The sequence below is a fragment of the Momordica charantia genome (genome assembly GCF_013281855.1).
Source record: "Momordica charantia cultivar OHB3-1 chromosome 8 unlocalized genomic scaffold, Mcharantia_2.0 BLBB01000008.1, whole genome shotgun sequence".
In the NCBI taxonomy this organism is placed as follows: Eukaryota; Viridiplantae; Streptophyta; class Magnoliopsida; order Cucurbitales; family Cucurbitaceae; genus Momordica; species Momordica charantia.
Genome location: NW_028275166.1, coordinates 26038317 through 26063175, shown reverse-complemented (window position 1 = coordinate 26063175; position 24859 = coordinate 26038317). Strand labels below are relative to the sequence as shown.

General features: G+C 35.3%; 2 protein-coding genes across 19 annotated transcripts; one reads left to right on the top strand and one right to left on the bottom strand.

Moving 5' to 3' along the window:
* The first annotated feature begins 934 nt into the window (after positions 1-934).
* LOC111013267 (ALA-interacting subunit 5) lies at positions 935-11456 on the top strand. Of its 5 annotated transcripts, XM_022287693.2 has the most exons (10): positions 957-1090; positions 1186-1204; positions 1320-1415; positions 1880-1938; positions 2030-2104; positions 2223-2339; positions 2454-2524; positions 7035-7335; positions 7468-7757; positions 11136-11456. In XM_022287693.2, exons 3-10 carry the CDS (start codon positions 1322-1324, stop codon positions 11194-11196), a joined length of 1068 nt encoding a protein of 355 aa, XP_022143385.1. In that variant the 5' UTR covers positions 957-1090; positions 1186-1204; positions 1320-1321; the 3' UTR covers positions 11197-11456. The 5 variants fall into 5 exon arrangements, with proteins under 5 accessions (XP_022143384.1, XP_087984086.1, XP_022143385.1 ...); XM_022287692.2 differs by lacking the exon at positions 1186-1204 and having other exon boundaries at positions 935-1090; XM_088127960.1 differs by having other exon boundaries at positions 946-1090; positions 1186-1415.
* A 1530-nt stretch (positions 11457-12986) lies between these two features.
* On the bottom strand, positions 12987-24400 carry LOC111013268 (zinc finger protein 4). 14 transcript variants are annotated; one of them, XM_088127969.1, is made up of 6 exons: positions 23681-24400; positions 21209-21768; positions 21010-21109; positions 20821-20880; positions 14688-16871; positions 12987-14085 (listed from the first exon to the last, which is right to left on the bottom strand). In XM_088127969.1, exon 6 carries the CDS (start codon positions 14011-14013, stop codon positions 13207-13209), a length of 807 nt encoding a protein of 268 aa, XP_087984095.1. In that variant the 5' UTR covers positions 14014-14085; positions 14688-16871; positions 20821-20880; positions 21010-21109; positions 21209-21768; positions 23681-24400; the 3' UTR covers positions 12987-13206. The 14 variants fall into 14 exon arrangements, with proteins under 14 accessions (XP_087984095.1, XP_087984096.1, XP_087984098.1 ...); XM_088127970.1 differs by having other exon boundaries at positions 21053-21109; XM_088127972.1 differs by having other exon boundaries at positions 14688-15040; positions 21053-21109.
* Positions 24401-24859: the final 459 nt, after the last annotated feature.

Genomic DNA, 24859 nt, shown 5'->3' with positions numbered 1-24859 from the left:
CGAAAGGCATCCGAGTCGATTTTGATGCTTTTTTGAAACATGGGTTTCTATGATTCTCATGTCAACGGCATCTACATTTTGCCTCTTCATTATTTTTTTTTCATATATTTACTTTTATCAAATTTCTTTAGTTTTATTTGTAATTTTATAATTTAAATAAATTAATGTAATATTGACAAATAAGGAATTAAGGATTTTTATGTATTACACGTACATATAAAATAAACTTCAATTAAATTATATAATATATTTATTTACTTTTAATATTAGGAATGATTTATTATAAATAATATCTATTATTTTAAGTACATCATTTTAAAACAACATTTTTTTAACATCAATCTAGTTTTAATATTATTCCTCTTAAAAGAATATAACCTGATAATATAATAAATAAATTTCACAAAATATAATATTAATTATATAATTGTTTTTTTTAAATATTAATGTTGAAAATGAATTTTATATTCAATATTAATTACTTTTTAAAAAATTCTTATATTAATATGAACTCCGCTAACAAAGATTGATACATCTATGCAATTAATATAAAAAATCTAAAATATTAAATTAATTTAAAAAAATATATTATATAAATACAAATTATATTAGATTAATGTATAAATTATATCAATATTGGTAATGACACTTTTGCAACATTATATAAATTTAAAATATTAACCAAACGTGACTATTCAAATATTTTCAGACATCTTTATATATTTTCTACAAAACAAACATGACCAGAAGATGTTGGACGTTTACCTTTCCAAAAAAACAAACTATCCTAAGAATCAAGAGAAATAAAAGGTCCTTAAAAGAACAGACGTGATCGGAAGATATTGGACATCTACGTTGTCGAAAAAACACTGTCTAAAAGGTCCTTGGGAAAAAAAACAGAAAGAAAAGGCATAATAATAAAGAAACTTATTTTTCAAAAAAATAGAAAAAGGAAAAATATGAAAACCGCGCGAAACTACTTCCACTAATTCTCGATAATCGATCGACGATATGTTTTGGTAGCCATACCGAAACAAGAAAGTGGGTTCGTGAAGCAAGGGCCACCGATCGAATGAGATTCATCGAGCAGGTTTGCGACTTCGTTTTCGAGTTTTTTTCATCCTTCCTCTCGAAATTCCTAGACCCAAATCAAATTTCCCCCTAATTTTGTGTTTGTTTTGTCAGAATTGATAGAGCCATAAAGGAAAGATAAAGAATTGTTGTAACCCATTTTCGATTCGAAAGAAAAAGGGAAAAGAAATTGCAGATAAGGTGAAATTGCGGATCAATAACGTTGTTCTCTTCTTTTTGGTTCGCAGAAATGAAAAACGCGCACGGAGCAACGAGCTCGGCGGCTGGAATGCGGCAGAACTCCGATTCGTCCACAACGCCCAAGAAATCGAAGAAACCCAAATGTCATATTCTTACTGTTCTACTTTTTTTGTTTTTTTCGTCCCTGTCAATTTTTATCGCTATTGGTTACGATTTCTTTACTGGTCTTTTTTCTTTCTTTCTGTTTCGTCCTTTTGGTTCGGTTTTCCTATACGATCTATTCCTTTTTTATGGTTTTTGGAAGTATGCCTCTCACCTGTGTTCTTCATCTTCTTAATTGTTTTTTGGACATGGAATAATTCATGAGAAGCATTCATGTGGAGCAAAATTTTTGGTTTCTGCTTCTGGGTCTGGATTCATGTTTGCGTACCTTTTCATTTAATCTTTGAAAATGCCTTCCTTCCGGCCATTTATACGCTTCATTCTCATGTTATAGTGTTCCGTATTCTGTTTTAGACGGTATTTCTTTTGTTAGTTGTTATTGCCTATTATGGAAGGTCGATTCTATTGGCTGGTACTTATGTTTTTCTGGTTAATTCCATTTCAGATTCCAGATTTACACAGCAAGAGCTTCCTGCTTGCAAACCAATTCTAACACCAGGATGGGTATGCCTCAGAAGATATGAACTTATTTTTTGCCCTGGTCTCTGTCTTAGCACTATGCACTCCCTTTATTAGTGTCAATGTTTGATTTCAGGTTATAACATCCTTCGTTGCTGTTGGCATTATCTTTATCCCCATAGGCATTGTTTCCTTATTTGCTTCAGAACAAGTACTTTCTCATCTGCCTCATTCTTGTATTATGATATAATGCAGTTTTTTTTTTTTTTCACTTATTTTTTTGGGCTGGTGAATGCTGAACTTGAGTATATGCTTTCTTTGATGCTCAGGTTGTTGAAATTGTGGACCGATATGACCAGGATTGTCTTCCTTCTCAGTATAGCAGCAATCCTCTTACGTTTATTAAAGACAGTAAAACTAATAAAACATGTAGTAGGAGGTTGATTGTAAGTACATTTTCTATTTTGTTGCCAAAAGGCATATTAGACTTTGGTTCCTTTTTCGTGTTCATCTCTTAATTTATATCTCTCAAAGATTTTTACCAACTGAATGCTTTTCAGGTTCCCAAACCAATGAAAGGTCCTGTTTACATCTATTATCAGCTTGATAACTTCTATCAAAATCACCGACGGTATGTGGAATTATTGTTTTTTTTTTGGTTACTGACAAAAATGTTGGTAGTGTCTTGAATATGAAAGAAATAAACTGTTCATGAGCAAGCAGCAGGGTGCTGATTATTTCCTCATTTGTGAGTTCTATTGAATTATATGAAGTTTTCCTGTGTTGTGTGATTAAAATATGGAATCTGATGGATAGCTTACTAAAGTAAAAAAGAGTATGCTTTAATCCTTTTTTTTTTCTTTTCTGATAACCGGTTGGAGCTTTGCTCCCCTATATCTAGGGCACCTACGCCCGTCCCAAGACCCGGACCTGAGACACATCAAGGATTTTTGGTATAAACTCATCTAAAGATTCGAATTTGAGACCTCTAAGTTGGTATGACTAAGAGACTCCAAACCCTTGTCAATGGGCCATCGCTTGGGGAAGAATGAAAATTGTAGTTTAAGGAGCAAACTAGAGTAACATAAACCAAGCTGTTCATCTGTTCACAATTTTGGTATACGTCTTGGTTTACCTAAAAGAGAAAATGGAAGTAAAGAAATTCATTCAGACTTTTCTCTGTTAGGCATCCGTTGCTCACAATAACAACTTTTATTGCATAGATACATTTTTATTTATTGTCTGTAGCCTTCATTTTGTTTGTGCACTATGTATTATTATTTTGTGTCACTTGCTTTATACATTTCTTTTTTATCATGGTAACATTAAGGAATGTTTTAAAGTTTATAAGGCTACTTAATAAGATTCCTCTCCACTGATCCCTTCTTTTCAAAGTTTCCCAATGCTATGGTTAAGAGACTTAGCCGGCCCACATCAGACCATTATCCCATTCAGTTCTCTTTTGGCATAGTTAAAATAAGGCCCATCTTCATTCCACTTCGAAAATATGTCGCTGCAGCAACCCTCCTTGTTCCCTTAGTAGAATACCAGTGGAAAAACACTCCTCTTAGAGGCTGGCCGGTCATGGCTTCATCTAGAAGATCCTTAAAATCTCTCATTCTCATGGAGCTCTCACTGCTGGATAAACAACCAACTTACAACCGGTACACATCTCCCAAAGAAGATCCTTTAAATCTCTCCCTCTCAGCTTGCTGCCAAAGAAGAATCCATTTGAAGGCAGCGTTGCAAACAAAAGTGGCTTGTTGAAGGGGACATCAAGACTAGCTTCTTCCACCATGTTGTAGCCTTTTAAAAGAAGAAAAAGGTATGATCCTAGAGGTTCTTTCTAGAGATGGTAAGAGACTTTTGACAGAGATGGGCATGGTAAGAGCATTTTGACGGAAGATAAGATAGAGGAAGAATTACTCAGTTTTTTCAGCAACCTTTACATAAAAGACAATGACAGTAGATTTCTAACCCATCCCCTAATTTGGGATCCAATCTCCCATCATTTTGACTTTGAAAGACCCTTGAAGAGGAGATTTGGGGTGCGATAAAGGAGCTTGGTTCAAACAAGACGTCCACACCTGTTGGCTTTACCACTGAGTTTTATAAAATGTTTTGCAACATCCTTAAGCTTGACATTATAAGGGTGTTCCAAGATTTTTTTAAGAGAAACATCATCAATGCAGCTTGAACAAAACTTATGTCTGCCTCATTCCAAAGAAAGTAGACACCAAGTAGGTGACTGATATCAGCCAATCAGTCTCTCTCTCATGTATGTACAAAATTGTTGCTAGAGTTCTCTTGGAATGCCTAAAGAAAGTCCTTACTCTCACCATTACAGAATCCCAATCGGTTTTTGTGCAAGGTCGAATTTTTTTTGATGTATTCTTAATGGTTAACAAGTTGATCAATGAATGGTAGGGTAGAAGAGAAAAGGGGTAGTCATTAAATTAGACATTGAAAATGCTTTTGACAAAGTGGCTTGATATTCCTAGACGAGGTCCTTCATGCAAAGGCTTTTGGCATAGATGGAGAATGTGGATTACAGGATGCATATCTGCATCAAACTTCTTCATTATTAGTCCTAGAAGTAGAATTCTTGCTTCTAGGGGTTTCTGCCGAGGGAATTCTCTCTCCTTTTCTTGTTATCATGGGTGTAGATGTCTTCAGCAGGATTTATCTCATGCGGGGACCAAAAATCAAATCAAGGTCTTTGATTTGGGGGATAAATCCATTGAGATACATCATTTATAGTTCGCCGATAACACAATTCTATTTTCTACATTAGAGGACGAAGCCCTCACCAACTTATTTAATATTGTTTGCCTGTTTGAAGAAAAGCTTCTGGACTGAATGTAAATCATCAGAAATTTGAGCTTATTGACATCAACATGGAAGCTCATGAGGTGGTCTCAGTGGCAGCAAGATATGGTTGCAAAGTTGGGTATGGACCAAACTCCTACTTGAGTCTTTCTTTGAACGGTAAGCCGGTAAGCCAAAAAGCCAACTAGAGCACATGTATTCAACCATGAGGTTGAGAGTTCGAATCCCCACCCTCACATGTTGTACTCAAAAAAATTCCCATGAACAGTAAGGCAAAAACTATCTTCTTTTGAGATGCTTTGGTCGTGAAGGTCAAGAAAAGACTTCTCTCTTGGAAAAACTCCATTTTTTAACGGTGGTAGACTTACTCTCCTACCAGCCACTTTATCAACCATTACTACTTGTCTCTCTTCTGAATGCCTTCCAAGGTCTCTCAAACACTAGAAAGATTGTACAGATCTTATCTTCAAAAATGAAACTTCAAAACTGGGGCCTGCATCTTGTTAAATGGCAAAACATTATCCTTTTGACATTGCTGGGTATTTTTAGCATACAGAACAAAAAGAAAGCGCTTCTCGCCAAATGGATTTGGAGGCTTGTAAATTAAAAGACAGCCTTATGGAGGAAAATCTTAGTTGCAAAATATGTCACACCTATACAATTTTCCAGACCTGGGAAGTCATCCTTAGCTACTGCTAAAGCCCCGTGGAAGTACATTCTTCAAAACCAGAACCTGATTTTTTATCACATAGCTTTTAGGTTGGGGAGGGAACAAACATCTCCTTCTGGCTTAAATGGTTGTTGGAGGAACCACTAACCTGTACTTTCCCCATCTCTACGACCTTCTCAAGAGTGTTGGAGTCATTTATGCTCTTGACCCAGTCTGAAGAAAGCATTCAAGTCTACTTTGGCATGCCTTTTTGTTGTTGAAGTTTCAGATCTTTGTATGAAATGGGAGATATTGAAGAAGGGGGTCCCTCCGTTTTATTTTCATGATCCTGTGGCGGTCCTTGGCCTATATTGCTTTTCATTCTTATTTTCGGTTATACTCTTTGTTGAGATTCTCTTTTTTTTGTCTCGTTTATTTTTTCTCTTTTTCTTTCACTCCTTTTGGAGTTTGTATCCCTGAATTTTTCTCCTTTATAGATAAATGAAAAGTTATTTCTTGTAAAAAAAAAAAAGACAGCCAAAAATCTGGAACCTTGGGCATAGAATTAACCTTAAAGATGCAGAAATTGAAGAGAGTAGGTCACCATTTCTCAACATCTCTCCACCATTTGCCTCACACGGACTCTCGACAAACCAATCTGGAAGCTTGATCCAAGTGGTTCTTTCTCCACCAACTCTCTCTTAAAAGCTCTACATTCGGATGCACCGGGCACAACCCATCAATTTCATCAATTTCCTTATGAGGCCATATGGGAGGACCATTATCTTCTTTGGGAGCCTTTAATACATTTTACAAGCTTCAGCATAGAATGCCATACATGGGTATCTCCCCCACCGGTGCCCCATCTGCAAAACAAGATCCAACTCCCAACGCCATATCTTCAACAATTGTGAGTTTGCTGTCTCTTTTTGGGGGAGTGGTCCTCTCTTCATTCAGTTGGTCAATGGTTCTCCCAGATGATCCAAAAGTCTTCCTTATTTTGCTTTGGTGGAACACCCTTTCAAGAGAGAAAGGAAGCTCCTTCGGATGAATTTTGTTAGAGCTTTCTTTTGGATCATTTAGCAAGAAAGAAATTACAGTATCTTCAAAGACTCAGCGCTCGTTCAATGGTTTTTTTTTCTATTTTTTTTTTAATTTTTTTAATGATACAGTATTGTTATATCATGGTGTAAATGCTCCCCTTTTTCATGATTATAGCTTTTATAATCTTTCATCGAGAAGTTTTTTTTAACTCCCTTAGACGAGTTCCTCTCTCTCTTTTAATGTTCTATCATCAATGAAATTGTTTCTTATCCAGAAAAACTTTATAATCAGCGCATCTTAAAATTCTTTTACGATTGCCTTTAACCTTTCATTTCATTTGTATTATTTTCATTAATGAATATTTGTTTGCTATGAAAGTAAATGATTAAATTTGTGAAGCTCAAAAGTATCATGCACCTGCTTAAATCATTAAAGAGAGAATTGTTTATTCTTGTCCTTTTATTCATGATATCGGAATGTGAAGTATTGAAACAGTGTCACAACATGTTAGCTGATACTTGTGCCTACCTTCTTATTCAAGTTACTTCAAGAGCTTTTCCATTCTTGCTCTTCCATTTTAACATATTTTGCTGTTTTTTGGCTCGTGAAACATTATCAGATATGTAAAAAGCAGAAGTGATACACAATTACGAAGCAGGGCAGCTGAAGCAGACACGAAAACATGTGCACCAGAATCGACTATTGGGAATGGGGCTCCAATCGTCCCTTGTGGACTCATTGCATGGAGTTTGTTCAATGATACATATGGTTTTTCTATGAAAAACAAGGTACTAGATGTCAGCAAGAAGGACATAGCCTGGAAAAGTGACCAAGAAAAAAAATTTGGATCTGATGTCTATCCTAAAAACTTCCAGACTGAAGGTTTGATTGGTGGTGCAAAACTAAATGCGAGCCTACCTGTGAGTATGCTTAATTTGCATTCTATCCTCTCTTCTTAATGTTGTTTGATTATGTTCTTATTTACCTCCTCCTTCTCATTGCATCTATTTTTGTTGATTTATAAAAATACTTTCCTTTTTTTTGTGTAATAGCTGAGTCAGCAAGAGGATCTTATAGTTTGGATGCGAACTGCGGCACTGCCTACATTCAGGAAACTGTATGGGAAGATAGAAGGAGACTTCGATGCGAATGATGAAATAACAGTGGTGATAGAAAATAACTATAATACCTATAGCTTCGGTGGTAAAAAGAAGCTGGTCCTTTCAACCACAAGTTGGATTGGTGGCAAGAATGATTTTCTAGGCATAGCTTATCTTAGTGTTGGAGGAGTCTGCTTGTTTTTAGCGATAACCTTCATACTTCTTTACGTGATCAAGCCAAGGTGAGCTAAATTAATGGTCTTGGAGTACATGTAACTGCTATAGTTGGGGAATACAGGGATAGATATTCGCTTGAGTGAAATTTACAGAATATGACAAATGCAACTGCCCCATGTTCTTTGGATTTAGTTATATGTATCTTCATAAGTCCAGTGCTCCCATTTTCTTATTATTAATCAACAAGTACTTGCAAATATTTCTAGTTCTGTTTTATTTGTATCAATAGTTGTGCTAGAAGTTTGCATGTCTTTTCAAATTTTGGCATGTACAATAATTTGCATTAGTCCATCTTAATCCTCTACTTCGAACTCATACCCATCTTAAGAGTACTAGCACCTGATCGCTTCTTCACATATGTAGTTGATGAACACTAATTTCTCCTAAGTACTCAAACCGTCAAACCTGCCCCATTTTTACTTTGGATAAACTCTAGCCTATTAGAATAGGATAGTTGGGGCTTTGGGATGAATAATCTAGTTATTATGAAACCTGCATATGTTTTTCATTTGATAATTTAATCATCTGGGCTAGTTTATAATAGTGGTTTTAAAATTTAGTAAAATATCCTCTCCATTACATCAGAGGTTCCGAAGAAAATTGTATTCATATCTCTTTTGTTAATCCTCTCCCACCTTTTTTTTCCCTTTTTGGTAAAGAAACAGAGTATTTCATAGATCAATGAAATATACCACAAAAGACAGGGGGAAAGCCACCCCAAGCGAAAGGAGATTACAAGAAAGCCCTCTCTCCCACTCCCTTCATCATTCTGTCTCTCTTTTTGTCTCAATTGTTCACTCTTGCATACTTTTTTCATCACTCCAGTATGCTCTCAAAGTTGTTTCTCATATCTGCCTCTTGTTCAAAGATAAGATCTCTCTCATAAATGTAGATTGAAAAGAATATGTTTACTATTGATTTATATCGGACGGAGTTACTTTTGATCTTGATGAGATGGTATTTTCATCAGAAATTTTTGTGTGGCTGAAAATATGTTTGTTGAACCAACTATTGCATCTCCTAACTAGAAAATCTTTAGGAAAACTTGAGCATAATGGCTTTATGTGGATACAAAAGCTTATGAATAGATGAGGGAGGGAGCATTGTAGAAATTCCCAAAGTTTTGAGTAGTGGTCTTTAAGAGTAACATAAATATCATAGTCCTCCCAATGAGGATGGGCTTAGAGGGATGGAAGAATCTCGTTAACCTTATAGAGGAATAATTCTCGAGCTCCTATGGTAGGAAAGTGTTTATGGTAGGATTGCTATTAGGATAGATTTGGGGATGTCATTAAGGTATTGAGCGTATATTAGTAATTGGTCAAAAATGTTGTTAGGAGGTTTTGTTATAAATAGAGTGAGGAGGAAATGATGAAGACATGTGATTGTTATAGTGGTTTAGGTTTGAGTAAGAATACTCCAGAGAGGAGCATTCAAGTACCTCGAATGACCTGAGATTATTGTAATCTTTGTATCCTTTTTTCTTTCAATCTATTTTAGCTAGTTGTTTCTTATCTGTTTATTTTTTTTTAATAAGATACGAACTTCTCATTGATTAATGAAAATGAACAAAATGTTCAAAAGATACAAACTCCCACAGGGAGCGTTTCTTATTGTCAAGAATATTTGTTGGAGAATCTAAGGAAAGGAGGGCTGGTTTTCTTGAGACAACCATTAACAATAGCTCTAATAAAAGAAATGAAATGGGTGGTTTTTCCTATAGAAAATTCTTCATGTGCTTCCCAATAAGATCTAACAAGTTCCTTGAGAGAAGCCGATAGTTATCATGAGGGGTAATATGGCCTCGTGGCCTTTTAGTTCTTTGGAGATGCCTTGGCAACGAAAAGGAGATGCATTTTGAAAGTTGTAAGAGGACAGTTGAAAGAATTCAAGCTAGACTAATAAACTACTTCACAGATAGGGACAAAAACTGTCTACAAAGGGGGAATTTTGACTTAAACCTACTTCTGATCTTTGTACTACTTTCTTAATAATGTTATTTTTACTGATGCCTTTCGGTGTCGGTTCAACAAATTGTTTTGTAAGTATGATACCTCTGATATTTATGCTAATTGGAGGGCTTTTCTGTAACTTCCCTTAGCTAGGGTTGAGACTCCTGTTATTTAATTATATTAATGAAACTCTGTTTCCTTTTGTGGGAAAAATTTCTGCCAACTTCCAGACCATTTACAAATTACCTCGCAAGCTAGCCGCTTGTTTGTAGAATGGAAATTAATGCTAGTCAGAAACTTTTTTCTGAGGAGGGGCTGGTCTTGAAGGAAGAAGTCATTTGGTTAGTGGGGATAGGATGAATGACTTTTGTACTCTACAAATGGCTTTTGGAGATCTATCTTAAAATCATCTTCACTGTAGCATGGTGTTATTTCTAGTATGGTAAAGATAAATTTGGCAGGTTCTCGAATTCTTTGGCTGCGAGTTTGACCAAGAGTAGATGCACCTTGGATATATATATACAAGGCATGTAAGCAGATTTTCTCTGCTAACTATTCCATGAAGATTGGGATTATCCAGGGTTTTTTTAACAGAATTTGGGGATGTTACCTTTCCCCTTGATAACCCACTCCCAATGGGGCGGGGGAATCCCCATATAGGCTCCCCGCAGGGCGCGGTGGGGGACATTTTGTCCCACCACCTCCACCCTGTTTCTTTTTTTCTAGTGTTGATAACTAGAAATGTAATAGCTAGAATTTGATTTTTCCAAGAAATCTATTGAATGTGGATAGTCAAGAATGGTCCAATCTCTTCATCTCCTTCTCGAGACCTCTGAGTATGAATTGACAACTCTGACTTGTATTATTGCAAACCCATTTTCATCCTATACTGGGAAATAGGTCTATCATCCCTAATGAAATGCCCAGGGCTATATGGGTTGGTAGAATTCCCAAGTAAAATTCTTTCGTTTGCTGTGGTTTTGATGAACATCAACATGATCAAGTTGGTGCATTTGATATAAAAAATGGAGTAGATCTGAACCACCTCTTAGGCTCTTACACGCAAGAGTATTCTTCAATATGTTAGGAAACTTTTCGATTCTCTTCGTGTGTGCCTTGAGGTTATATCGAGTTCCTAAATAATGGCTTCATGATAATTATTTTCGTGGGGACGAGAAGATTTCATGGAGAAATGTTGTTGGGATGACTTGATAGAAATGCTAGGAGCTTCCAAGGGAGCGGTTAACAATTTATTCCTTTGCTAAGATTTCGCTATTATCTTTATTTTCTCTACTTTTGTACCCTTTATGACAATCAATACAAGTTACATTTCCTGTAAACAAAAATCTGAGGCGAATGCTTGATAATGTTTCGGAATGCAAATTTTGAATTCTTCAATATTCAATAACTTAACAAATGTTGTTCATGCAGGCCTCTAGGTGACCCATCCTATTTGTCCTGGAACAGGAATGCAGCAGGGCAGTTAAACTAAGCATCTGTCTGTCTTTTGGTTCTAAATCCATACTTTTTTAAGTAATAGAATGAGGGAGGAGAGGAAAGGGAGGTCTAAAGTTGTTGAAAGAAAGCTACTGGTAAAGCCTACTCTATTTTTATGGTAGCTTAGACTTTGGTTTATATAATGTTTGTATATTTGGACATGTCTTGTTTTACTGTATTCCCTGATGAAATGATTCTATGTAAGCTCAATGTGAAGGTGGGAAATGAAATTTAAATTCCCATATTTTGTTGAAATTGAACTGGGAATTTAGGGTGTTTGCAGGTTGGATTTGATTTTTTTTTTTTTTTTAATGTTAGGCTAAATATATGCTTTAGTTGTTTGGGTGTTTTTTCAATTCTGTCCCTATTATTTAAAGTTTCAATTTAGTCTGTTTTATGTCTTATAGGAGAAAGAAGTTTGTCGAGGGAAGAAAACTCGGTATTTTAATTAATTTTTGAGAAATTTGGAGAAGAAATTAGAAATATTCCTCCAAATTTTAATCGAGACTACATTGAAAAATTGAAAAATGTTAAAACATGAGGGATTAGATTAAAAACTTTTTTAAACGTAGGGATTAAATTGAAAAAAAATACTCAAACATCAAGGCTAAAATATATATTTAGCCAAAATATTATATTGTAAATAGGGAGGGGTAATTTTAAGTTACCATTGGAGAGAATGTACAAATGAATTACTAGTTAAAATATAATGTACAATTGAATTACTAGGTAAAATATAATGTACAATTTTAATTGGATTGGGTCAATGGAAGAGACATACTAGACTCAAAAGGCAACAATGAACCAACTTATTTTCATACCTTACATTTAAAATAATAGTTGCATATCATATTTTATTTAACAGACATGGCCAATTATTTTTTCAAAATAGTTGAAGCCAAACTTTTCGATTTATTCTATTTTGTCATCTAAATTTAGAAGAAAATCTGGTACGAAATCTTGATTATACTTGAACTATAGATTGGTTAATCATCTAATCTACTACCAAAAATCAAACTCTACTGATATATATAGATTATGTTCAAAATAATAAAAGTTTAAAATGCAACCATAATATAAAATAAAATTTGCTGATATTTTCACTTATTTCGAAGTTCTAAAGTTTCAAGAAATGGTTTATTTTCAAGAGAAGAAGATATGTTGCACTTGTCACTCTATTTTGTCCATCTATTAACTTTCTTCTATCATTTTTCTATTGTCGTGATAAATGAGCTAATGTTTATTTAACAGGCATGTCAAGTTTTCTATAAAAAATAAAAATAAATAATAATAATAATAAGCATGTCATGTTATTATATTATCATTTAGTTAACGATAAAGACTATACATAAAATCAACCTAAATAATGGACTTCAAGGTTGTAAGTTTTAAGAGACTATTTAGGACAACAAAAATGTAATACAAAAATCATTTATAATACCTCAATGGAATGTGATTCGAGACACGATGAGAATTTACATACATCGAGATCACCAAATTATAGCAAAAGATAAAAGCAAAATGTCAAAGTGAAGTTGGTAACTAATTACTTATTCACCTCAATGGCTATAAATTTAGAGCGAATCTAAAATAGCTTTTACAAGCCATGGTTCTTTTGAAAGTAAATTTTCAAAGGTTTATAAACAATTTTTAAGAACTGAGACTTCTAAAAGTGCTTTTAACTGTACAACCAAACACAAATTTTCAAATTACTTTTATTTAGCTAAAAGTGATTTTCACTCTTCCAAAATTCATACCAAATTTACATATATTTATATCGAATCATGTCAAATAAGGCGATGAAATCAAAATATTGGTTAAATCATACAGCAGTTGCATTACTATATAACATAAGAGCATGCTAATGGCACAAAATGCTTCTAAAGGAGCTCTTAATACTGATAGAAAGCCCACAGCAAAGACTGATAAACAACTACTTAAAAAAGGGAAAGCTAAGTTGAAGCAAAGTGTTAACCCCTCCATATCTGAATCAATTCAAGCCTCTTTAGAGTTTCAGTGTGAGATCAAGTATCGAATCTTCGTCTTCATTTTCGTTTTCTATATCCTCCGATGGAGTCTTATCTGCTGATCTTATGCTTCTAACACCAGTCACTACGAAACTTGGTTGAGTTAATTCACGAGCATTTCCAGTTTCTGCCGTGGGACGAAAACTACCCGGCCATAGAAGCTCTGCATCATCGTCCTCCATGAAAATTGGCATGCCTATATATCCCGGTTCAAATCTAGCAGTGCTCCTAATTTCAGCAGGCTTCATTGGTGCAGTGAATCCATGGAGAAGTGAAGAGTGTGCTTTGATCCCCAAGGACCTGAATGATGAGCCTTTCAATGGCAGAGATGCTAAACTTGCATATCTTTCAGCTAGAATCCCCATCCGCATTGCCCGTTTTGCCAAAGTTCGTTCTCGCTTATGCGCGTTCTGGTGGCCGCCAAGAGCTTGTGAACTAAAGAACTTGCGCTGACAGTAGTTGCAAGAAAACACTCTTGGGACAGCAGCTGCTGTGGTGTGGGATGCTGGCTCATTACTACTCTCACTTGTGCTTGACAATGAGAACCCTGTCGAATCCTGTGTCCCGAGATCTTCGATATTAAAGTTGAGAGTCAAGTCGAGGCAAACGGACTCAAATCCTGGTTGAGCAGCAATGGGGTCAGGAAGAAAGGAGTTGTTAGTTATGAGGCTATTATCATTGGAATTTTCATGGAGAGAAATGCTGGAAGCAACTTGGCTACTTGTAATGTCACAATCATTTGCCGAAGAAGCCTCCTTTTCAAGGTCAAGATCAAATGGTTTCATAATTTGAGTGCTGAGGTAGAAATCAGAACAGAAGCTATACTTTACATCTACTCAAGCCCAAAACTACAGCTCCTGCGCAACATTCAACAAGATACAATCAGCAATCTCCACTTATTGTTTAGTTTTCTGGCTTTAATTTACTTGTATAATAATCACAGTTATGCAGAAGGAAGCGATCTTCAAGAAATTATTACATATCCCCTGATACCAAAATTCAGTTTGCAACTTATCACAAGAACAAATTGCAATAAGATTTCAGAGTTACTTTTAAGTATATGAATTATAATTGCATTCTACAAACTCAGACAAAAGTGGATTACGAACAGTTTGCTGAAATGGGTCAAGAAAGTTCACAGAAATTCGATATTTAGGGGAAAAAAGAGACATGAAATGTGATGTTAAATTCATTATGCTATTTCGGAGGTTCACTGTAAATCATGGCCAAGTAAAAACCAAAAAAGGAAAGAAAAGAAAGCTAAGCACTTCATCTTTCTTCAGACATGAACAAAAACAGAGGCCTATAGAGATCAAGCCTTGAAAACAATTCTAGAAGCCTTAGATCATTAAAACCAGAAAACAACCAAACATTTCACAGAAGAATGGATTAAACAGTTTCTAATTTGCAATCTCACCAAGAAAATGAAAGACAGGAGAAACATGGGGAGATTCTTTACCATGTCAGGTCAGGATCAAGAAAACCAGAAGAAACCCAGCTAGATAACTGCAGATTCTTGAACAAACCGTTTTGAAGCATGAAGAGAAAGGAGAGATTAAAGGCAAATAAGAGATGGGAAGTGGATAAAAGGAAGAGAGAGATGGTGGGTTTGTTTAATTATGGGAAATGAATAAAGGAAAGATCCTCGTTGAGAATCACATTTGAAGTCAAGATCAAGTGGCTGATTTGTTTAGGAAATCAGAGTCTACTGCTCAGTTTCTGCTTTTATGTCACAAACTCATCTCTGATCCAGTCCAGTATGAAGAGGGCATGTTAGTTAAACAGTCCCAAGAAGGTTGCAACTGGCCAGTTCTGCACACGTGTAAATTGTATATTAAACTAAGGTTTGAGAGAGAGAGAGAGAGAGAGAGAGAGGCTTAATCTAAAATAAACAACATTCTAGCAAAGGTGGATTTATTCATATTCATAAGCTAAAAGCAGGCCATATCTATACAATATACCCTATAAATGCTCCCTAATGTCAATAGTCACTACAATTGACCAATGTAACTCCAAATTTTTGGGAGAAAACATAAAGAAACAGAAGGAGAGGAGAGAAAAACAATGGGCATAGTATAAGAATCCAAAAATAAGAAATTGAACACAAAGCAAACCCCCCACCCACCCATTTAATCAAATCAGTTTAATTCATTAATGGGGATCTAATATGAAGCTCCCTCTCTTAATTTAAAACCCAAATAGGCTATAAAGGCAAGCCTATTAAGTAGGCACTAGAAGGCCTAAGCACATGTTTAAAGAGGATTCCTCTTTTCTTTTGTAGAACCCATACAAACAAAAGGAGGCAATAAACAAAAAAATTTCACCTTTCATTGGTTGTCGATACACACAAATATATAATATTTTTGAAGTTTGGCAAACACCCAACTGAATGCTAACTTCGATTCTCACGTATCATAATCTTCCACGTGAGTTTGAGCACATCTGATCGATCTATTGTAATATCAAACAAAAGCAAAAAAAAACTCCAATGAAACAGTGTTGCCTTTCTCGAGAGAACTGAATATTAGTTTTATAATACTAAAGCCAATCTTCCCCTTCCATCTCTCTCCCACACTTCCAACCAAAAAAAAAAAAAGCAGTCTTTTTATATATATATAAAACACAGAGTACACTTTTGTCCAAGCCATGGCAGTTTCCGACAGCTTTGCCTTTGCGCCGCTCAGCACAGCTTCCAAGACAGCGCTGGTCCGTCATGCAGAGTGCCCCCGGTGAAGCACCTTGGCTTTTGGATGTTGCTGGTCCCCTCCCTCCACCACTTTCTTTCTTTTTTTATCAGTTAGCACTAACAGTACCAGTGGATCTCTGGTATATAATAAGGATTGTAATGATAATTTGAGTCACGAATTCAATATTAATAATTCAACCCACTATGTCTAGTGATTCCTCTCTTTATTCCCATGGCTTTATTTATTTGTGTTCTTTAATCACAATAAGCATTTTTGCATATATGCTTCTTTCGTGGTTAGGCCCCAGAATAAAGTAATCTACACATTATATATAATATATATGTTTATTTGTAAAGTTGGTATATGCCTGGATTTTTTAAGCATTATATCCATATGATTTCTACCAATTCTTCTACTTTCGGTGATCATATTCGTGAAAATCCAGAGTTCACTTCAGAGAAAGTAAATCTCACTTGTTTGATTCTCAATGTATCCAGGTGTCCAAACTAACTTCCCTATCTAGTATCTAGTCTCTACCATTCCTAGAGATACGAAAGTAATGGTTGAAAATTTGAAGAGTTTGTAGGTTCTTAAATTCTCCTTCCACTCATGATGCAACAAACAATAATAACAAAAGTGAATGAAGTAAAAGGAAAGAGAAATTGCTTCAGAAATTTAGACAAGGTACTATATTTTTTTTTCTTTTGTACATTCTATGATCTCTACTGTTGTAATGATGAAAATTACATGAAAGATAACAATAAATCTCTATTTTCTTTCAACTCAAGCCTCATAATCCTTCTCGCCTAACATAAATACACTTCAATCCTTAAATTGGAGGATGCCTAAAATTGGTGTTGGACGTCTTCTATTATAGGTTGCTAATCATGCATTAGTGCAATGTTGTACAAGTCCTTTACAGAGTCTTGACATCCCCGATGTGTAAAAGAATCATCCTAATCAATCCGACACTACAACACGTAAGTAGCATGTTGCAGGAATACGAAAAAATTTATGAAACTTTTTCCATACTACTTTCATTTCACGTTTGCCAAATCAATAGCATTTAAGAATGGTTCGAGGTCCATAGAATAAAATAATATAGCAATAATATAGCACTTTATGATGTGTCAAATGGTAAATGGAGGAAGTATGTACTCCCGTAGTACTAGAAATTTTTCCAAAAAATATTCTAGCATCACAGCACCCAAGCTTCAGCAAACAACACTTGTTCATTTCTCATTCTGACACCGACACCGAGGCGCTCCCACGTCTTAAAAGATTCTTCTCTTAGATTTCGATCAAACTTTTCTTGAGCTTCAACTGAGATTCCACTCTACTGTGCGATTATTAGGCTCCACATTCCTTACCGTACTAATCAGAAATGCTTATTGTTTGATGGAGAAGGGTATTGAATTGAATTGGGTGTTCCGGTGTTGTGGATTTGTGCGTTCCACCTTGTTTTTTAGGAGAGGAAAAAAAATTCATTGGGCAGAAAAATATTTGCTCCCGACCCATACTTGATGAACAACCGAGCTTCAAATTTCAAATTATTCATCCTCAACTAAAACAGTTCTGAGCTGGAAACTGTGTTTATATGGTAAAAATATAGCAGCCAGGCTGCCAAGCCCTGTTTCCATTTACAATTTATAAATGGTCACATGTGGTAACAACTTTTTTCCTCATAACCCCATCTTTGGGGCAGTAGACTTGGTTGATGTATGGGAAGCAACCAAAATTTTACACCATAAATTTTGCAGGGGAGTTTTATCCCACCGTATGTCAGCTTGAGTTGTTAAGTTTTTTTTTTTTTTTTTTTTTTTTTTTTTTTTTTTACGGAGAGTAGAAGCTTTGCTCTTCTATACTCAAGGGCACTCGCACCCAGTCCAAAGTCCAAACCCGAGAGACATTAATAATTTTTTTAATTAACTTGAAACCTCTAAGCCAGTATGATTAAGAGACTCTAAGTTTTCACCAACCAGGCTACCCCTAAAGGCTAAGATTATGCCAATGTTTTCAAAGTGCAAAGCATACCTCGAGGCAACAAGACTCCTAATCCCCTCAAGGCAAGAGGCGACAATGTCACCTTAGTGAAGCAAGCAATGCGCACTTAATAAAATACTAAATAAATATTATCTATAATTAGTATAGGTAAAAAAAATACTCAGTTTTTAAAGTATGAAAATATTGACAAAACTACTTAATATTTAAATAAAAATTGACTTAAATATTTAGAAAATAGAGATATTCAAGAAAAAAAATCCTTTCTATAAAATAATGGTAAGAAAATGAGATTATGACTAAAATTTAAACTCACACCACTTTTTGTGTTACCCACCAATATAAATCTCTTACTTACTGCATTTTTTATTTTACTTGTCAAAAAATTAATGGTAGTCAACAAAAATGGGTATTGACCGATAAACGCCTAAATATTTTTCAATTTAAACAACACAATCTTTAAATAATGTCATATGTTAGTTGGAAAAAAAACACTGCCTAGACATAATTATTGGAAGAGAAAAATGGTCACTCGTTAACGATCAAGGAGAAATATTGCATGCACATGCGGTTAGCATTACTCCTGAATTTTGTTCTTTTTATTTTTATTCTTCTTCTTCTCATTCTTCATCTTATTTTTTCATTTTCTTAATCTTTTATTCTCTCTTCTTCTTATTAATTTTCTCCTTTCAAACTTTTCTCTTCTTTCAATTATTCCAACTCTTCCATTTCTCATATAAATAAGGTTTCATCGCCCATGATAATAGGTGCTCACCTAGCTTTACGATGATGCACTGAATGGTGAGAAATGGCTCACCATGGCGTTTGAAGGCATTCGCCATGAACACACCTTCGAGGCATGAAGGCCTCACCACAGGCGAGCATCTGAGTTGGTCTCAACAACACTAGATTATGTTTTAAGATGAAGTATCTTTTCTCAACCTATATATTTTGATATTAATTTTATTAAAGCAATAAGATAAATGACTTATCTAACATGTTTATATGGAGATAAGGAATAAATGGCAGTATAAACTACATGGTCATATAAAATTGTACTCTTTTTGGAGTTTTTCTTGAACACTTTTTGTATGTTTTCATAATAATAATAATTATTATTTATTTTCTTTTTATTATTATTACTTTTTGTTAGGTGTTTTTTTTTTTTTTGTTAAAAACAAGATTGCACTGCAACACAAGTGTGGTGACTTTATCTGAATTTTGAAGTAATTTATAGACTCTCATCTACGAAATTATGTCCAAGTTACGTGGTTACTAAGAAAGACAAAAATTTATGCTCAATGAGTCAACCATGGTAGGAATATGACTCGAGTGAGCTGGAAAGAGAGTTTCCAAACTGAGTTCACACCTTTCCTTATTTGGAAACTAGATGACTCATTTTCTTGAATGCATATTCAAATCTTGAATGTTGAAGGGAAAAAAAAAAGGAGGACTCAATCTCTTACAAATACTCACCTAGAAATAAGAGGCAAATTGAGAAACTTTTAGTCTTGTTAATGCACAATATCTTCATCATGCATCCCAATTACAAAATGCTTAAGAATCGTCTGAAGCAAGCTCTATATGGGCCTCGCTTAATTTCAACATATTGGTGCCTTACAGTATATCACTACTACTCACGAGTTGAGCTCCTTGTTATTCTCAAGGAAAGGTTGTGAAGCAAATTACACATTATATTGCTGGAACCATGTATTTTGACTGGTTAGCTTCATCCAACTACTACTCTCAATTTAGAGACTTCTATGATACTGAAATCCTATATGGCAAACAAAACTCATTGTGTTTATTATTAGTTTGATCTTTTGGAGTTGTTTTTGTATTTATGAGTGTACATATACCAGTTTGTACTAAGTGCCTATAGTTCCAAGAAAGCGTGCGTTCACGTCGATGAATCTCGGTTTTTGATGTAGTTGCAATAAGTTTGCTTTTTTTCATCAAGATTGGGTTGGTGTTCCATGTACCATCGGTACAAGATCGAAAAGAATTCGCACCTCGTCTAATCTCACGAGACAATTGTCTGACCCTAATACATTTGGTTGCTAAGAAATTTATAGGATAACAAATCCTAGGTAGGTGGCCACCATGATTTGAATTCATTGCCTCTAAATTCTTTAAAATTTACCTTGGTCCCTTTGGACCACCGGGCCGGCCAACCTATGATAATTAGAGTTTCATGTGACAACAAGTGTTCTTAGTCAATTACTAAGTTGAATATTGAAGTGTACTAAAAAAAATGTTGAATATTGAAGTCTTACAACTACTAAGCTGAATATTGAAGTCACGCAGGTGTCGCAGTTGAGCTATCCTCATCTCTTTTTGTCAAGTTCTTCTCTTCACTTTTTACATATCTAATTATGTGGTGTGATGACTTAAATATCGTTTGGAAGGTTGCCTTGTTTTCCTTGCTACTCACTCATTCAACATGCTTGAATTAAGCATATTGAGTTTGATATATATTTTGTTCATGAAATGGTTGCTTGTGTTCTTATTGGTGTTCGATATATTCACTCATTCAGAATGCTGATATTTTGACTTAGATTCTTCCAAGTTCTTAATTTTTGCATATACGAACCATAACTTGTGAAGTAACACAATCCATAACTTATGGACACTTGATCGAAGTTTATTTTCTAAATAAACCTTGACCATTTCTATCTATATTTTCCTTCAGACAAAATAGAGGAGACTAGGAGAGTTAGTACCGTCACCACAATTTTACCAGAACACAGACACACGTACATGAGCCGACAAGGCACACACTGACTACAAACTACAACTCGACAGCATATTATTACTATTACTTACAACATACAGAGAAGAATTATCAGGCTCTAAAATATAAATCCACATAAAAGAAACATAATATTGGTTTCAAGATCCAACCTTGTGCACCAAAGAGAAAATTTTCAATTCACTTTTCGGAACTCCATAAGCCAGGTGAGCCTGCCAAAAGTCAGATAAGATGTGAACTACCCAACTTATCCTCTGTTTGTTTCTCTGTATTTTACAAATATACTCTTAAAGTTAGCTAGCCATGTACCAAAGCAAATTTAACAAAGAGAAGGCACTCACATGCATGATCGGTGCATTATATAAGTTAATCCAGAAGCCTAACCTTTCATCATTGTTTAAATGAATGGGATACACTTTTGCAAGTTGCTTGACAAGAGTGCTGTTCACAATACAAATAAATTAGCGCAATAACATGCCAGCTCTAGATCTCAGTAAAATTTTGCAGATATGGCAAAAAAGAAGAGAGATTCCAACAAACATGGAAGAAAAATCAAGGACAAAGTGGTTCTCATAAACCCTACTGGAACTTCCTCAACTCCTTGCGCAGAGTCTAATTTCCTCTAACCAACCGATATCCAAGAAACTTCAGCATGCTTGTGATTGTGAATAATTTCCAATCTCGGCCCAACTTAGTTTTTCATATACACTAAAGTCACAGGCCTATTATGGAGCTGCAGGAAAAATCAGTTTGTCGAATTTGTAGCACTAGTGACGAAATAATTGACTGTTCAGATGATAACCACGATGATGAGTTGGACAGATGTCCTCAGGGTAGGCAGGTGAGCTTTGGATATTAATCGTTGATGATTCATATGACACAGCAGAATCTGCTAGATGGATGACCATGTTTTTCATACATCTTATCATTTCTTCTGATAATAGGTGATGTCAAAGGCCAATTGTCACTGCCCCTCGAGATATTTTCTCACATTCATCGGATCAGGAACATCCGTTGACCTCTGTTACAGATGTTTGCAGTGTAATTCAACTAGTCCAATTGAATTCTGATTCGGCATAAATGAAGCTTCGGCATTAATCCTGAAAAATTATGGTTTAGTGACACAAAATGTATTAACAATGACAATTGAAAATTGCACCGATATAGCTTCTAACAATTATCAAGATTTGACCCTATAGTTTCCTACAAATGCATCTTTTTAGTTAAAATCAGAAGTTCAATTTCTCTCTATAACATCTGGAAGACATTACTGAGGTCAAGTTATACAACCCAAAAGGGATGGAGGGAAACAAATCTAGTGATGGGCTAAAGAAAGAGATACAAGTTGAGCCGAGGATCTTTAAACCAATGGGTCTAACAATAAACATGGAGGTGGCCCAACTCGTTGAAGACCAAAAATCAATTAAGCAGGGGAGAGGCACAACCATCCAAACTACAAATTGATTTTTTAGGTATTCTTGAACCAAAACACATGCTCCACAATAGAAACAATATGTGGTGACTCGTTTCGTGTAGGGGCAGCCTAATAAAATTAATAAACAAGCATACATACAGGAGCGTCTACTATGAGCAACATTTCATACAATAAACTAACAAATGCAAAGTTTCCAAGACGGCTAGAAAATCAGGTTTATTGTCGTAGTGAAGATAAATATTTGATGAGAAATATGTGCAAGAATAAAAGCTCAAAAAATGTTAGGGAGGAAGGTGCCCTCTACAATAGAGGAGAGTAATACACAAAGGTAAAAGAAATAGCAAAACTGCCTCTTAATTCTGCGCACAATGAAGCTTAGGGGGACATTTGAGGACAACTGGACAAGTATGTGGAGATCCAGGTGAACTGTTGGCGACCCATAGTTTCATAGGATAACATCTAGGAATTAGGCATGTTGGTCGTGACTCAAAGAGATGTGGCCACTCCACCAGCTATCATGAAGGTTGTTCACTTCTTTCTGCAAGTATTTTCTACGTTGGAGGGGTTGCCTCTACTGCGAGTATTCAACCAGGACATCACATTAAAAAGAGTTGTTCCCAATAATGTCCAATCATATTACAGTCCCCAGGTTCAGAAAAATGAGGTCGAAAGGTTGGTGGGGGAGATGTTAGCCATGGAAATTATCCGACCAAGTCCCAGAAGAGTCTCGAACCATGCTTAAATTCTCCAAAACACAACACTATTCCTCTTCTCGTTCCCTTATATGAAGAAGTATATATCTTTGTGACGACCCAATTTGAATAACAATATTTTCCAACTTTATTTAACCTTTTTGAGAAACTTGACCAAAAGATATTGAAGAAGCTTGACTACTAATTCCATTGCAAGCTAAAATAAAAAGAATAGAACGCCCTTTTCTCTTCCAAATGAAAACAAATCCCCAAGATTTGTTAAACGAACCAATTGGAAATAACATTTTTTTCCACACTACAGCTACTAAACTCCATGAATTAAAGTTAAACATCCTCTCTTTTTTTTCTTTTTTTTTTCTGATAAGAAACAAGAGAGACATCGAAGATAGACATCACTTTTCAGATTTTGATGTTAGACTGAAGGCGTTAACCATTAGTGCAGCATGGCCTATTAGTTAATTACCCTCTAGTGGCCGTCTACTTATTGCGACTAATAGAATTATAAAATTGTCGGCCAATAGTGGAAACATGTCCTAAGGTTCTTTTGCAAGCATTTTCCTCAATGCAGTATTATGATTAGATCAATTTTTATGTCCCAATACTTTTTGGATAAAGAATTTTTTTTTAATGTCCTAATCGACAGTACACAATTTTCTCCTCCTCCCATGCGGCAAAAAGGAAGAAATCACTCTCTCCAAAGAAAATACAACTTTCGCCGAGAGGCAAAACTAGATTGATTAAACAATACGCCAGTATCATATCAAGCGTCCTAACATAAATACTTGATATGTGTGGTAAAGATCACTGGAACCAAAAAATAATCACAAATAACATAAGTACTTGTACATGCATATAGAGAAATACCGCAAGATAAGATTGCATACTGCGCTGCGTAATTGACCAGCAACCCGTCAACAACATAGATCCCACGATAAAATAACTCAGCACAAAATCTAGTGCCTCTGCCATCAGATCCTTGGTGGATTATGGATCTGCTCCAAATTCCAATAAGTCTTATCCCGTTAACCGCGAGCACCAAGAATTTCATTTAGTTACGGTATATGCCATACAACAGCCCACTTGTTTTCATTCACTAGAAACGTGGAGGGTGGAGGATCCCCTATCTTCTCCATACAACAGCCCAACGACTTCCAAAGGATTCCATGTCAAAGATTCACCAAATTGAATCGTATCTCCCATCAACCACCATAGTCGGCGGCAGTAAGCCAGTTAAATCTAAGTATCAGTAACAACGAGCAAACTTGGGAGTGAGAAATTATGACATGGGCGGGTGGAATTTCTGAAATTCCACACGCCAATGTCATAATTTCTCACTCCCAAGTTTGCTTGCCAGCCAGAGCTTAAAGATTTCAGCAACAGATATGGTGAGTGGATGAAATATAATTCCATCGCGAACAATCGAATCGAGCTGTTCTTTGGTTTCAAGAAACATTTATTGGAGTCGGATCAAAGGGTGTTCCTGAAACCCTATTCTGGGAGTTCAAAGAAGACGAAGAAGAAAGTTTCTATGGCTTCCGAAAACAAGTTTGAGGAGACGGAGACTGGAGAGAGGGAAAAATGGAATCTTGGGAATACAGGGGGCGTAGAAGACAGAAGAGCGTCTGCGTTCTAAACCATTTTAAGGGTATTTTGGTCCTTAAATTAATTGGGATCTGTTTCTTGCTTTTAAGATTAACATGTATTTATCTTTCTAAATTATTTTTAAATTATGTAATCTTTCTTTTTTTTAATGTAATATTTCTTTCTTTTTTAATGTAATCTTTTTTGTTTGGGTGGACAAAACGACAGTCTTTTTCTCTTATGCCCACCATGTGAACTCATATGTAGTTCTGTTGCCATATCTTCCAACGTGTTGAATCGTGGACCCTCTAACTTCATGTGTAAACCATCTGACCTCCTCAATACTCTATTAGACTTTGATGAAATCTTCATTCTTCGTTAAGCAACCGAATAACTTCAATACAATTTATTTAAATTATATAATCTTACATCAAAACTATAGAAACTCTTATAACTATGCTA

What these genes read in the sequence shown, in the direction of transcription:
- LOC111013267 (XM_022287692.2), top strand. Translation starts at nt 1,322, where the DNA reads ATGAAAAACGCGCACGGAGCAACGAGCTCGGCGGCTGGAATGCGGCAG. An exon ending in CAATTCTAACACCAGGATGG is followed by an intron (nt 1,939 to 2,029) that starts GTATGCCTCAGA and finishes GTTTGATTTCAG; the next exon opens with GTTATAACATCCTTCGTTGC. An exon ending in CCTTATTTGCTTCAGAACAA is followed by an intron (nt 2,105 to 2,222) that starts GTACTTTCTCAT and finishes TTTGATGCTCAG; the next exon opens with GTTGTTGAAATTGTGGACCG.
- LOC111013268 (XM_088127963.1), bottom strand. Translation starts at nt 14,013, where the DNA reads ATGAAACCATTTGATCTTGACCTTGAAAAGGAGGCTTCTTCGGCAAAT.